This window comes from Centruroides vittatus, unplaced genomic scaffold, assembly GCF_030686945.1.
Source record: "Centruroides vittatus isolate TY-2023 unplaced genomic scaffold, ASM3068694v2 contig_1168, whole genome shotgun sequence".
Classification (NCBI taxonomy): Eukaryota; Metazoa; Arthropoda; class Arachnida; order Scorpiones; family Buthidae; genus Centruroides; species Centruroides vittatus.
In genome coordinates, this window is record NW_027120749.1 from 1,903,983 (window position 1) to 1,920,648 (window position 16,666).

Below are 16,666 nucleotides of genomic sequence, written 5' to 3' on the forward strand. Positions count from 1 at the left end.
TAAAAAGAATGCTAAACATTACATCATAATTAAAATGAAATTTGTAAATATAATTAATTAAGTCATCTTAAGTTGTCTTTTATACTATTTTAAAACTATACTTTATCAAATACTTGGCTTTATTTCCATCTTTATTTAGTTGATACGTGCCATTTGCACGTTTCGGGCGTAGAGCCCCTCATCAGTCAACATTAACATATTTTCACTATGCATACAATGTTTAAACCCAGGCGAAGCATGTATCTTGTTTTTATATGAACTGGGTAATTTCCTTTACATACGATATTTATATCTAGTATAAAACAATACATAAGAGTATAAGCTATAAATAATAAAATATCCCAAAAATATTTTCCAAAAAATATCTCAAAAATACGATTAGAATTGGAAAACTTCTTTAAAAACACTGACAGGAAATAGGTTAACCGATTACCTGTGGTATTGTTCGTAATTTCTTTGCTTATTTTACGGTATCCAGGTGTAGACTATAGTTGTATAATAAATGATTTTTCACAGGTACATGAAGGTTCTTTTTTCATTAGTGTCGTACGACTGTTTCGTCTTCGTTGTCTGCACTGCGGCGTGGCACAAATTTGCATATTTGGGAAGTTATTGTAGACGGTTAGCAGCAATGATCCCAGCTTATATTAATACATACAATGTGTTTTATAGTATTTTTAACCAGTTTTCGTTTATTTTTATGCTTAGATTTTTATTAATGCAATTGTTGGTGGTTAGGATTGACACGCTTTCTTTACATTTCCTGGAATACGACTGCAACATAGATAAAAATAACGTTCAAATTCTATACAAAGAAAAGAATATGTATTCCAGGAAATTTAAAGAAAGCGTTTCAATCCTAACCACCAACAATTGCATTAATAAAAATCTAAGCATAAAAATAAACGAAAACTGGTTAAAAATACTATAAAACACATTGTATGTATTAATATAAGCTGGGATCATTGCTGCTAACCGTCTACAATAACTTCCCAAATATGCAAATTTGTGCCACGCCGCAGTGCAGACAACGAAGACGAAACAGTCGTACGACACTAATGAAAAAAGAACCTTCATGTACCTGTGAAAAATCATTTATTATACAACTATAGTCTACACCTGGATACCGTAAAATAAGCAAAGAAATTACGAACAATACCACAGGTAATCGGTTAACCTATTTCCTGTCAGTGTTTTTAAAGAAGTTTTCCAATTCTAATCGTATTTTTGAGATATTTTTTGGAAAATATTTTTGGGATATTTTATTATTTATAGCTTATACTCTTATGTATTGTTTTATACTAGATATAAATATCGTATGTAAAGGAAATTACCCAGTTCATATAAAAACAAGATACATGCTTCGCCTGGGTTTAAACATTGTATGCATAGTGAAAATATGTTAATGTTGACTGATGAGGGACTCTACGACGAAACGTGCACTTGCTCTGTAAGTATCAACTAAATAAAACAGTTTAAAAAATAAATATTTTCTATAAAAAGAATGCTAAACATTACATCATAATTAAAATGAAATTTGTAAATATAATTAATTAAGTCATCTTAAGTTGTCTTTTATACTATTTTAAAACTATACTTTATCAAATAATTACCTAATAAAATGAAGAAATAATATGCTCAAAAATATTTAAACTATTAAACAAAATATTTTTATTATTAGTGTAACATTTTATCATATTTAATAAAGCTAAAAATTTGATACAACGTTAACATTATTTAAAATATTTTATACACATTAATAACATAAAAGTCATCATGTGTGCATATGCATGAATTCCTTATAACTCTTGCAAGTTTTGTCCAATTCAGATGAAATTTTGGTTATATTCATTTTATGTTCTGATGGAAAGTAAAGGCTACTTATTTTGCAGAAATATTAGCTATAGAATAAACGTTTTATTGATTTTGGATTGATGATTGCATTTATGTTGCAGTGACGTCATTTGTTCATGTTTGACAATGGAATTTCTCTTATGTTGCATTTTTAAATATTTTGGCAAATGGTGTATTTTAAACTTACTTCCTTAACTTTAAAGTTTAAACTGTAAAAAAAAATAGCCAAATTATGTCACTTCTATAACAAATTTTTAAAAAATCTTTCCATAGTGACTACATGACATTCTACTATCCAATCAAAAGTAGCAATCTGATGAGCCCATTATTTAGAGTGTTATTGTTCATCTAACATATAATAAATGTAATTCATCTTTGTTTTATCAATGTAGAATTAAAAACACTCACTATTTTGTCAAAAAACAAACCAAAAATAAAAAAATTAAAAAAATGCCTAGAGTAAGAATAAAATTGGCCTATTCTATGTTGCTTTATCCTATTCAAGAAACCAAAACAATATTGAGATGTCTGTTACTAAAAGATGAAAACAAGGAAACCTTTTAAAAGACAATAGTGTGCTTACTCAGAATGTAGTGTATAAAAAACATTTCATAAAGAAAGATTTTAATACTTTTTTAGTATAAAAGTTATCAACTGTTTATGTGTATGTAAGTGAATTCTCTATAACTTCTACTATTTTTGTCCACTACAGGTGAAATTTTGTTTTGTTGCTCTTTATATTTTAACAGATAGTAAAAACTATTTAATTTGTAGAAATATTAGCAACTCTTCTCAAATTTCTTGAAATCTCTACTCTTCTCAATTCTTCAATCTCTACTTTCTCATAAAAAGTATTCTGTCATGCTTGACAGGGGAATTTTTAGTATTAACATATTATTCAAAATCAGTTTGAAGAATTTATAACAATGTATAAATATACTGTAACTGTAAATTTATATAAATACTTTAATATGTATATTTAATGAAACAGGTAATAAATAAAAATAAAAGACTGAAAAAATTATTTAAAACTTATTTTTTTATGAAATGAATTTAAAATTATCATTTTGTTTTTTAAATTAATACAATTGGAAAAATGAAAGAAATAAGAACAAACATTTTGTGCTTCATCACTGTCTTCAGTTACTTCTTCTACAACTTCAGCTTTATATTCACTTATCAAATCACAAATTGATTTACGATCTATAGGTGATGACTGGAGGAAAGGATGCTACAGAGAAAAGTTCATATTATACTTAAAATTATGTATTTTAACACTAAAATAGTCTAGCATTTAACTAATAAAAAAAATATAAAGTTTTATTAATGTAATAACTTATATATAAATAGTATTTTTAATCGTATTCTTTTCCATAGAAAGGAAACAAATTAATTATCAATTTAAAATATATATCATCATCATATGTAAAATTATAGCTCTCTTTACAGTTTTTAACATTTTATTTGATAAATCAAATTTATTGAATTTTTTTTAAATAAAAATTATTATGGATATAACGCTTGCCCAAAATAAATATTATTTTATAAATAGTTTAAGAATCAGATCATCAAAAATTTTTAAATAATTAAGTAAATAAATAATAAAGATTCAAAATAAAATATTGTTTTATTTAATTCTAATTCACAATTACTTTATCATTTCCTAAAAATAAGCAGTTAGAACACACAATGATTTATTGATTACACTTATTACATTAGAAACCCCAATTACCCAAAGTAATATGGACCAATGTTACCTCAAATAACATAAACTTGGATAAAATGGATAGCCCTGATTTCTTCAGATTAAAAATTATAAATATATAAGATTTATATGGAAGCACTTTTAAGCCTCTTTTTATACCTTAGTGAATTTAATCACATAAATAATAATAATATTTTTTACATCGTTTATTATACAGCTGATACATAAAATAGTTTTAAGAAAAATCCAGCAATGAGTTGCTTAACTTTCCCAGCATCAACATTTAAAATTGTATGTAATATCATCTGTTATGATACTTTATTAAAAAACTTTTTGCATAATTAATTATTATAAAATGGCAAAATGCTTAATTTTGTGAGTAGGGATGTTTTATAAAAAAAAAATTGTAATGCTAAAGCCCTCAGGGACATATAGTGCTAACCTTCAGAATCACATTTCTGAGATAATTGAGTTTGAATGTTTGAAAAAATCCTAAAATTGTATGAATAGGTGTGTTAATATATTTGCTCTCCAAACATTACCTGTAGATGTGATGTCATCTCAACATTTTTTTCATTTTAGGAATTTTTTTCAAACATTCAAACTCAATTACCTCATAAACATGATTCTGAGGATTAGCACTTTAGGTCCTCAAAGGCTTCATATAAAAAAAGTAGTGTATTCACTTATGGGTTGGTCTCGAATAATGCAGAACCTTGGTTAATTGGAGCTCAGATAATCAGGATTCTATTATATTATTAATTAACAGTAATTTATTCAACATATAATTAAAAGTAAGAAATTCCAAAAATTTAATCTATTGTATTGCAAGCAAATAACAATTAAAATGATAAACATTTAATATTTAAAGCATTGATTGATATGTAATGATAGCTGATAACAATTATAGATTGTTGAGACTGATGGTGAGAAAAGCCAGTATTTAAAAATGTCTATCTAAATGAAGATAATGATAACTATAACCAAAACACTAATTATAATAAGTAGGATTTTATGAGTATGTTTTAACTTATAAATTTTAGAACATTCTAATTCTGATAACAATGTCCATTGATAAAAAATAAACAAATTCTACTTAAAAAGTTTGAAATAAATAAATAATAATTAATTTTCTTCATGTAATGGTAGAGCATCAAATAATGAACTAATTAAAATTTCAATAAATTAATCATTATAAACTATTTTGTATGTTAGTAAGAATATTTATGAATAAGAATTTTAAACACATGATAGCATGATACTGATTATATACTATATATTATTCCATTATTTATTTTTTTAATTTAAAATATTACCTTTAGTAGTTCATTTGCTGTTGGTCTTTGTTGAGGATCTTTTGTCAAACAGAGATTAACAAAATTGTTGAATTCTTTAGTCCTATTAAAAAAATATAGTGAAATGTAAATATAAATTTTAGATAATTGATAAATATAATTCAAATTCAAATATATTATATATAAAGATAAATTTTTCATTACTTTATATTATACAGAATTATATAGAGTCAACTCAGATCCTGAATTAATTGTAAATATTTAGCATTTATACTATATTTTTAAAATTTTATATACATTTTTATCTTTATTTTTCTTAAATAATTTCAAACTAGCAAATATTGATTTAGTTACAAGTATCACAACTATAATTTACATATAGATTTTTTATCTTTTAAAATCATGAAAATAAATTTAATTTAATACCATTTTGATGGTTGTTCCAAAGATGGTGGATCAGATTTTTGTATCTTTAGAAGAACTCTCATAGGACTCATTTCATGATTAGGTGGTTCCATCTGAGCAAATTCAATTAAAGTTATACCTAAACTCCAAATATCAGCTTTATAGTCATAAGGATTATCTCGAAATGTTTCACATAATACTACTTCTGGTGCCATCCTAAATTAAATGTATAATTTTATTTCAATCAATTATAAAATTAATTTCAATTTTAACATTAATAAATACAATAATTAGCTTTTATTTTAATATAATAAAATCATAACGATATCATTTAACTGCAAAATTTTTCAAAACAAGTTATGATAAACAAGAATGACATGAGATGACATAGTACCCCCGCAAATCATTCTGGACGTCTTAAAATTCAGTCCTCTTTATGTTCCTAACCTGATGCCACAGTCAGAAACCTTCATACCAGACATTGAATTAATCATTAAAGGTATGAATGACACACATTGAGATTTTTTTTGTTGGAAAACCAACTTCCAGACAACATATGAGAAAAGCAATAATACAGGCACGTGACACTTTTGGAACGCTATATGCAAATCATGCCAATGGTTGGAACATAATAACATTGTTCTGATGAAAGCGGATAAATCAAAAAGAGTGGTGTTGCCTAAACGATCTACCTACAATGAGAAATTATGAGAATTTGTTACAACCACAGAATGCCAACTGGAACCCGTCAACTTTTTAGAATCAGTACAACAAAGGGTTAAGAGATTCACCTCCACTCCGTTAGCAAGGTTTTACATATGCATAGCTTCACAATCCATGCACCAAAAAACACCAAGAATTTTCGCGTTCGCCAAGACACACAAGCCAGGAAACCAAATATGTCCTGTGATCGAGAAATGTAACTCACCGACATTCTTGATTGAAAAACAGCTGGTCAAATTCTACCAGCCTTGGCCTGGTAGAACCTTACCATCCACTTTCAGTTAACAATTCGTTGCAAGTTATAGAACGTCTCAGTGCTGTTTCTCTGGAAGACAAGGAATACATGACTGTCTTTGACTTCAAATTGATGTATCCCTTTATAAAGATACATCCTTGTTTTTGTGCTATAAGGGACTTCGTGTTTGCCAACATCCATGACGCACATAAACATCACAATCATATACTAGAACTAGCGCATCTTGTATCTTATACTTCATTCTTTGAATTTGAGAACAAAGTATACTTACAGGAAAGAGGGACCTGAAATGTCCAGTCCCTACAGTAACCACTGGTGGTGAACTGCAGTGGTTACTGTAGGGACTGGATGTTTCAGGTGAATTAAATAAACAATATTATTTCTGAAATGTGAGAGTTAATTTCTGCATCCATAAATCCAGTGTAATAAGTCCTGTTAATTGATAAAGTACCAGTAGACAACATAAGTTTAAATTAAGATAAAGGACACAAAGGCATAATAATTAATCCAACACCTTATTATTGTATATGCTAGGTATGTGGATGATATCTTCATCTTATGGAATAGAAAACCAAACCTGCAGCAATTTTTAACAGCGATCAATGATAATCCCTATGGATTATTCCTACAATTAGACCAGGAGAGTGAAACATCTGTAAACTTTTTGGACATTTCCATATCTTGCAAATATGGTGAAATTTGCACCAAAGTATACAGAAAACCTTGTTTTCAATCCATTTTATTTCCACATAACTCTGTGGATCCTTTCCACATCAGATTGGCAGCCTTCAAATCCTTAATAAGAAGGGCATATACACATTATATCAGCATAAATGACACCTTAACAGAGCTGAGTTACATCTTAAAGATCACATAACAACAAGATTATCCAATAAAAATAATTCAGAAGTTGATCGAAACATTTCAAACCGCAAGTCGTCACAATGATTTGGGGTCCAGAAACGAAGGATGGTTGTAAATTATTTCCCACTTTTAAGAGGAATACATAAGAAAGCAGCCAGACCTGGTAATCTCCAGATTATATATCGACGCAACCCAACAATATTCAGAATTCTAAGGAACAATAAACAACTGTATAAACATAATTCAACCGTGGAAATTTACTCCATTCCGATAATCGACCAACGTTTCATATCAATGCTGGTCTATATGGGTACCACTAAGTGCAACTTGCAGCAACGGCTTAAAGAACATAAATATACTATTGATAAAAATCTTGATAGCATGACACTGGTGGCTTACGCACAACATCAAGACATTCAAGTGCAATGGGAGCATGCTTCTATCATCAAACCAGCATCAAATATAAATACTATGCGATATCTAGAAAAATTGGAGATATTTAAAGTGCATAAAAAAACGGGTTGCATCAACCATAGAGACACCAACGAACTGGCTACCACATGGCAGTCTTTTTATGAATATTAATTTATTACGGAGTTTTTATTCGTCTATTTTTTATTTTTTATTGTTTAATTTATTTCGGTAGTTATTTATTTATTATTCACAACTACGATTTCAGTTATGTATCTATATATTTATTTTAGAATTCTGCTTGACATTTATTTTTAAATTTGCATTCTATTTTCACAATCTGTGTCATCTTAACTGATGAAGATTGGTAAAACTGTTTGAAAACGTTTTTATTAGTAAAAATTTTTTTGCTGGATTTTTAAAGGTGTTTTTTTCTTATTGACTATTTTTATCCAGTTGAAAGAAAATATATTGATATACCTATGGCTATGCTGGCCAAACAATATAGGAAACTGGTCCTTAAAATACATAAAGCAAGGACTAAATTGGGTTTTCTAAATCAATGCTGCCTCAATGAAGCATTTCCAATGTCTATTTATTGCATACAATTGCCTGTAGGATGTAATTTGCTTCTTCTATGTCTGCAACAGCTGTGTCTCAGAAAAGCAATTAGGAATACCAGATGCCAGATGTATGCTCTGTTACATAGGTTGATAAACACGAAAGATGACATTTATGCACAGGATCCAAAACTCCTAGCAGTAGTAAATGAGAGGGTCGTTAATTTATCACTGTGTGTTGCAACAAACAAGAAAATGAAATACACTTTACATACATTTGTATATCTATTAAGATACTCTAAGACAGCACTTCTCAGATTAGTTTGCCTATCAACAGAAAACTGGTAATTTTTTTCCAATATGCTAGGAAACAGTATCATATTTTTGCTATTTCAGTGCCAGAACATATTACTTAACACTGTTTTTTTTCTGAAAACTCTGTAAACCAACTGATGTCTCTCAGCCTGACTTAAGTTTGCAGACCATCATTTTTGCCTGACTTAAGTTTGCAGACTTTTAGCATTATCACAGTATCAGTAAGACCCGCTTAACACTGCCTCAATTAACACTGATTCAATATAGCGTGGTCTACTCAAAGCCTGAAAAAAATGCTCGAACTTTATGCCGATTCAAATTATTACAGCATTTCATTTATTCGTATATAATACAATTATTTATGAACACAAACCAATCAGCAAAAGGTGGTAATTCATCGTAGTGCTGTACTTTCCTTAAATCTATGTTTGTTTGGTGTAATTTTGGAAAAAATATAACATCGCAGATGCAATAGGCAATATCGACTTTGCTTGGCAAGAATTAACTGATAAATGCATGAACGAAGTGTGGAAGAAGTTATGGCTGTAGGTATCCAAGAATTCTCAATGAGAAGAGCCTATTGCTGTATCATTAGGTTGACCAAATTGTCGACCTAATCAATACAGCAGGACTAGGAGATGTAGACAAGCAGGATATTGAAAAGTTAATGCAGGTTTCCAGTGAGAGCCTTACCAATGACAACCTTCAAGAACTGGCAGAACAAGGAATTCATGTACAACTGGAAATAGAGATTCTGAAAATGAAGAATCCAAAGAATTTCTCTACAGATTTCCTTAGTAAAAGTTTGGTAATGATAACCGAAATCATTGATCAAATTATTGTGAATGATCCGGATTTTGAAAGGAGTGCAAAAGCAAGATGAAGCATTTTGGATGTGATCTTTTGCTACTGACATTTGCTTAAGGAAAATAACACGACAAATGAAACTACACAACTTTATTGCAAAAAACAAGAATTTCAGAAAAGCCAGGACCATATATTAGCAACATATATTATTATGCAAATTAATATAACTTAAAATTATAGTAAAATTTCTTTTTTTTTGGTCACGTGTTCCCCTTTCCCAATTTACTCTATGTTAAAATTATCATTTAATGCTGTTTTGCTAAGTGCTTTGTTGTCTAGGAAGGCATCCCCCATGTTAAGTGGGGTCTTACTGTATATATAATTGACTTGTAGACTGATTGTAACACTTTTGCAACAAAATGTTGAGATATATATATATATATCTCAACATTTTGGATTATATTGTACCAAATAGAATGAGGCATAATTTAAAAATATTCAAAAAATAAGAACAGCAGCAGTAAGGTCTCTGAAATTAAATCTTTGAAGTGAAATCTCTTACTATTGTTTAAATTACATTCTGGTGAAACATGCATAAAGAATAACATTCAAACATTAAAATATGAAACTTATCCTTCTTCTAAATTATTCTTCTAGTTCTGATAAAATTGCATGAATACATTATAACTCATTATAAATCTTTCCTCAAATTTTATTTCAAACTACACATAAAAAAGACAGTCACAAAAACTCTTTGTGACATTATCAATAATTTTATTTTTTTATATTACAGTATTTAAAAATTTTAACATAACATTAAAATAAATAATTACTTAATAATGATAAAATGAAAAGAAGAAAAGAAATTCAAAGCATTCACTTAAATTACTCATAGTATTATATAAAATGTTATATGCTAAAATTTGAATATTTTTTTAAGAATCGTTAAAAAGAACATTCATCTTTCATTTTATCAAATATTTGACAAAATAATGTTAAATTTTTAACTATTCATGCTTATTATTGATTTAATAAGTGTTACATAAATCATTACTTATTAAATAAATCCCCAATTTATGTAAAATGAAATGACAAGAACTAATTATCTTTTTAATATTTTCTTTCTTAGTATTGCATTTAAAAATGTTATTGTACAAAAGTGCAAACTCATTCTAATTTTTAGAAATTTTTTCAGTTTTGTTGAAATTGCAAAAATAATATATTATATATATATATAAAACTGTATAAAATTCAAGAAAAACTCTCTGCCTCTTCCAACATCAGAGGTAATTAAAGAACATCCAAACATGTTTCTTTTTTTTTCTTGTTTATATAATAATCTAAAGATAAACCTTTTATATATGGGAAACAAAAACATTGAAAAAATTGTGGTTTTGTTTTAACTTTAAATCTATCTGAAACATACTTATTACACCACTTTTTAAAAGTTTTCTAGGTTATCCATTTAACAAATATTTCTTAAATATCTGCTCTATATCTTTTCTTTAATGTTGTTTGTGATAACAGTTTCTCTATTTCCATTATAAATATATTTACTTGTTAAAGTTTAAAGGTATGATTTATAATTAATAGATATTTTTTAACATTACATAATTTTTCATACTTAAGGAATTGATATTTTTTTCATCTACTCTTCTAATTGTTATATCTAAGTAATGTAAGAATGAATTTAATAAATTTTCTATAGCATTTGCTCCCTCTCAAAAGAATAGAGTATCAAGATTATTAACAAGAAAAAGAAGAAAAGAAACTTAAAACAGCTGGAATAGTTTACAAGATATTTTTACTTGTGATAAAATAAGTATCAAGCAGCTGTAAGATTAAGAGTTATGATGTCATCATGGTATTTACATTGTGGTGAAACAAATTGTTACATTAATATAAAAAATATTGTAATTTTGTATAAGGAAAAACACACTGTTAAAAGAAAAATTAAAGAACATTTTGCAGTAATAAAGAAAGAAAAATGTAAGTAATGACATTAACATCAATGCATGTTGGGATAGAATTGTAAACTATAAATAAACTTTATGCAGATAGAATTGTATAATCATCACTAAAGAGACCAAAGCATTCTCAATTTGGCAACATGCATTTGGTATACAGGTATACCCTTGCCTTAAGTTGGTAATTGGTTCCAGGCGACGTAAGTCAAATTTACTTGTCACTAGGCTAAACCACAAATTACCATTCCCAGTTCTGTATTTTATTTATAAATGCATTTTTAATAATATGTGGTTAATAAAAATCTATTTTAAGCTTACAAACAAATAAATTTTATACTGTATTATATTTAGTACTATATTAAAAACTAACATAGTACAGAAAAAAAGTGATCTAAATTTACAAATACATGTATGTACAGTACATGTAAATGTACATGTTTACAATTTGGTGATGTTTACAGTACATCGCAAACTCTTTATTTGTGAATGTGGTTTCTCTAAGACATTATAAAATAAGATGATTTTTTAAGGTTAAATAACAAATAGTTATTAAAATTATTTTGCGATAGTAGAAAATAAACTAATTTATGTTAAATTTACCAATATCAAGTGGCGCTGACGACAACGCCAAATGGTAGATATTGGAACTACAGTGGAAAACGCCAATAATGAGCACTTAAAGACCGCTAAATAAGATGACAACACAGAAACACAGATGTTTTCATGTTTCGTTCTCTAGGATTTATAATGATTATATTAACATTTACTGTAAATGTACCTATTTTAATATGATTTTATGTGCTTTTAACACTTTTCTAGTGATATTACGACTTCAATATTTGTGGCGGATGGATGTAAAGTTGAATAAAATGACTTAAACTTGATTTTTATTATTCCATATACCTTTTTGACAAACAATGTATAATCGAGAATGATGTAACTCAAGGTATACCTGTATATAGGTAACTTAAATTTTACAGTTAATGTTTAATAATTAAAATAACCTAGTCCTGTTTTAAATGTTCTTTGGATATTCTTTAATTATCTCTTGTCAGAGGAGGCAGAGTTTTTTTCTCAAATTTTATACAGTTTCTTAATAAAATTAATTCTGACCTCAGATAAGAGCAGATAAAAACAGGGCATTAGTTCTACTCAAAGAAGCAACATACAATACAATGTTGATGCAATACATTGTAGATACAGACTGTTAGCTGGTTGCAGAGAATTATGTGAACAAGCTACAAGTGCAGGTTGTACATTTCACGAGTACACCTCTTACAAAAATGCAGGGCCTAAACAGGGCAGTGGTGGCATCACCACATACACCCAGACTCTTTGCTTCTGCAAAAACACACAAGCCTACACCTGCACTCAAGACCAATCCTGGATAAAGCTAGAGCTCCAACTAAAATTCTAGAAAATAAGATACCCCACACACTAGTGGAACACCTGGAAAATTATGCCTTAACAGTGAGGAACTCCAAAGAGCTAATCAACACATTGAGGTGAACTATGTCATATGGACCAATATATACTCCTGGCTCTTTGGAACCTGTGATCCCTTATTGGAAAAGGACAACCAATAACAGAGAACGTCTACATCACTGTACTTGATTTTCAGGCTCTATATCCATCTATTAAACTCCAACCCTGTTTCTGTGCCCTTAGAGACATCTTACTTGCCAAATATAGCTTACTGCAAACATGTACTTGAACTCATATATCTAATGTGCTACAAGTCACTATTTAGGTTTGGCAACACTACACATCTTCAAAAAAGGGGAGTACCCATGGGAAACCCTATTTTGGGCAACTTATGTGAATTAGTTCTATGCCAATTAGAGAGAGAGGTCATTCCCAGTTTCACACCCAATATTATTTTATACTGAAGATACATAGATAATGTGATTATCACATGGAAAAATGAGCTGAAGGTCAACAATTTTTCTACACAACATGAATTGTCTCACCCTCAAACTTGATCAGCTATCAAAATCCAATGTGCATTTTTTAGACATCACCATTCAGCTCATTGAAAGCAATATTGAAATAAGGATATACTACAAACCTGGGTACCTACCTCTATACATACCGGCAGAGTCTGAGGACCCATATCCATGTAAGATTGTGGCATTCACTTACAATTCTAAATGGGAGGATGTGGTCAAAGAACTTAGACACACAGAGGACATTGCCGCAGATCATGGATACAAAAGAAACCTAATTCATGGTTTAGCTTGTAACTTCTATAATATAAATGCAGGGCTTCACACCTCCATGGAACAGGAGGGATCCATTTTGAGTCCCGACCAGAACCCAAATAAGAAACACACAGTTATACAATACAACAAAAACCTGCATTCCCTATATAAGGAAACAGCACTAAAAAAGGGCACCAAATTGGCTTAAGACACACCGGATAATTTAAGAACACCAAGGGTACAGTATCCCAATAAGGGATCACAGGTTCCAAAGAGATCTTGTCTACATTGGATCCACCAAAAGGTCTATTCAAAAAAGGATTGCTGAACATAAATATGACATTAACAAAAAAAAAAAAAAAAAAACATTACTGCCCCTGTCAACATATGCCATGGACCCCAATGTAAGAGCCAACTTGAATAACACCAGTCTCATAAAAAAAAAAATCATTCAAAACGGTCCACATCAGGGCCTTGGAAACTCTCAGATTTACAAAGCAACCAAATCTGGGAATGGTATTAATTTCAAAGATAGTAATGTAATAGTAACTATGGCACCACACATAAGATAGTAATGTATCTCATGCATGGTGCTATACTTGTGATGAGCATCTGCATTGGTAGTTATATATTATTCCTTGGAAGATAAACCACATCATTATTATGAAAGATTTCTGTCTAGTAAATTATTTCAAAATCTTTGTTCGTTACTACATACTGGAGAAAAATAATTTTTGTATTCAAAAAACGTTCTATATTCTTGACATTCCATTTTTTGAAAAACAACAAAGAACTTGATGAAGATCTCGGTTAAACATCGAAAATGTTACTTTGTTTTGTACTGGAAATCTAAAGGTTATGGAAGATATATTTAATCTTATAGGTATTTATTAGTGAAAATTGTTTCTATGAAATATTTAACAACTTTTATAGTACAGGTACTCTCCTACTTATGTACAGGTTAGATTCTTGAGGTTTTTGGCATAAGTCAAAAACTAACCTAGAAGGTACTGTACATTTGTACAGAGAACAACCATGTATTGTTAGTGTTTGAGACTTCATTGTACTTAATAAAATACTTAATGTATTCTATTAAGTACAATTAAGTCTCAAACACTAACAATGCACATTAAAGTCTCTTGTTTACTGCTTGCTTAGTAGCAGGTGTTTCAAATGCAGTTTTTTTCCACCTTTAATGCACTTAGTTTTATAATGTCAAGTTTAGTTTCTGTGGTAATAGAGAGAGACTTCTTGCATTTATCTGCATGCTAGATTTACTATTACATTTTGGATGCATTTTTGAAGTACTGATCATAAAAGTTTATAAAAATTTCAAACAGTGAAAAACAGTTACTCTAATCTAACTTCAATGCCACCTTATAGCAGCAACAGAACATGAAAATTCATGTAAAAACAAAAATTGATGACATGTGATTGAAATATATCCACATTAATTATTTATTACTAGTCAAAGACCAACTTCAGCATCATCCCCCCAACTGGCAAAAGAACTTGAGAATCTGCAGGAAATTTAAATTTTAGGTGTATGGTCAAATTGTTCCTAAGCCTGAAAGTTTGTAAGTAGAGGAGCTCTTGTAATGTAAAATTTTTTAGTAAAATTATTAAAATAAAGCAACAGTTAATAATTATTTGTTGTGGGTGGTAATCTCATGTTATATAGCATTACTTAACAAGTGTAAATAAATAGATAAATAAACTACTTATAATACTTACCAATAGGGTGTACCAATAAAAGAATCTCGTTTTTGTAATGTTTGTTTGTTTTTAGCAGATACTCCAAAATCAGCTAAAAAATTATTAAAGTAATATTTATCACCAAACATTTGCTTTAAAGCAAAATTAAAAGTTTTAAATCAAATAATTAACTTAATAAAATAATTACCAAATTTATCAAATTATGTATTTTTTTTAATTAGTATTTGAAAATAAAAACAATTCTTAAATTGAAGTTAAAATCTTCTTAGTGTAAAGAATTAAATGCTTACAAAATTTATATGAATATATCTTTAAAATTAATGTATTTTTAAATTTGATCAAATTCCTTTCAAATAATATTTAAATTAAATATACAAGATTAAAATATAAAATTATTAAACTATATGAAAGCATGATTAGCATAAAATTAATAAAAATTCTGAATATAAAATTTCTACAAAACTAACTCAAATAAAATACAAGTTATGTAAATAAACAAGATATGTTCCTTAAATGCAAAGACAAGTAATAATTATTGTTGTATGTTGTAAGAAAAAAAGTTAATTAGACTTGTAAATATATATTTTAATTTATTGCAAATTTATGGCAAGATATACAGTTATATAAATGTGTTAATATTTTTCTTCTATACCAGTGGTTTCCATTTGATAGTTTGCATGGATTCATTCTAAAAATTCTGTAATGTTGCCAAATACAATTTAACAATAAACTGTTTTCAGAAATAAAGTCTAAAAGTATAATTAAGTTTACATTACATTTAAAGTTCTTCCTACCATCATAACATATTTCATTAATAATGAATAATTAACGCATGACAGAAATTGTGATATAAATATGTTTGAGACAATATACTTATTTTTAATTCTTAAAGAGAGACTTTTTGTGAGAAAATTGGAATTATTGTGAATTATTTATATAGAATAGCACTGACACACATTCACAAAGTTATATTAATTAATTAAAGAACTGTCTGTCTGTATCATTAGTATCAAAAGTACTTATAATTATATGTATAATTTGAAAATTAAAATAAATTAAATGATGTTAAATAATGTAAAACTCAAAAAATATTTGTAAAATTTTGCTTGAATGTTCTTAATAATTTTAACACCATAAAGCAGTTAAATACTTTGATAAATAAGATAATTGCTTGTGTATTTGAATGTAAATTTTGCAAATATTAATAAATACTAGTAGAAATTTTTCAAAGAAACACACAGGAATTATTCTAAGATGATAATATTAAGTACAAAATTTTTATATCAAGTTCACCTAAGTGGGTTTTGAATATAAATTTTATGTTTAAAGTAATTTATGAAACAAAAAAGATTAGGATCACTGTTTTATACAATTAACAAATATATATTATTCCTATTTAGAAAATTTTTTTATTTGCATTATATTTATAGAAATTTTATGTTCAAAATAAGATAAATAATTTATAAAAGTAAGATAATCATATTTTATATATAATTTAAGAATTTTGTATTAATATCTCATATATTAATTTTATATTTTAATGTTCTTCAAATGTTAAATCTTCTTCAAAGAAATTCAATCTAATAT

General features: G+C 27.9%; 1 protein-coding gene across 1 annotated transcript in view; it reads right to left on the bottom strand.

Moving 5' to 3' along the window:
* Positions 1-16,666, bottom strand: part of LOC136981671 (serine/threonine-protein kinase 10-like) — a 73,257-nt gene that overhangs the window by 32,952 nt on the left and 23,639 nt on the right. The window contains exons 4-7 of the mRNA XM_067278013.1: positions 15,098-15,170; positions 5,281-5,475; positions 4,876-4,957; positions 2,972-3,085 (exon numbers count right to left, since the gene is read on the bottom strand). Of these exons, the coding sequence (XP_067134114.1) occupies positions 2,972-3,085; positions 4,876-4,957; positions 5,281-5,475; positions 15,098-15,170 (464 nt within the window). The remainder of the gene's footprint in view (positions 1-2,971; positions 3,086-4,875; positions 4,958-5,280; positions 5,476-15,097; positions 15,171-16,666) is intronic.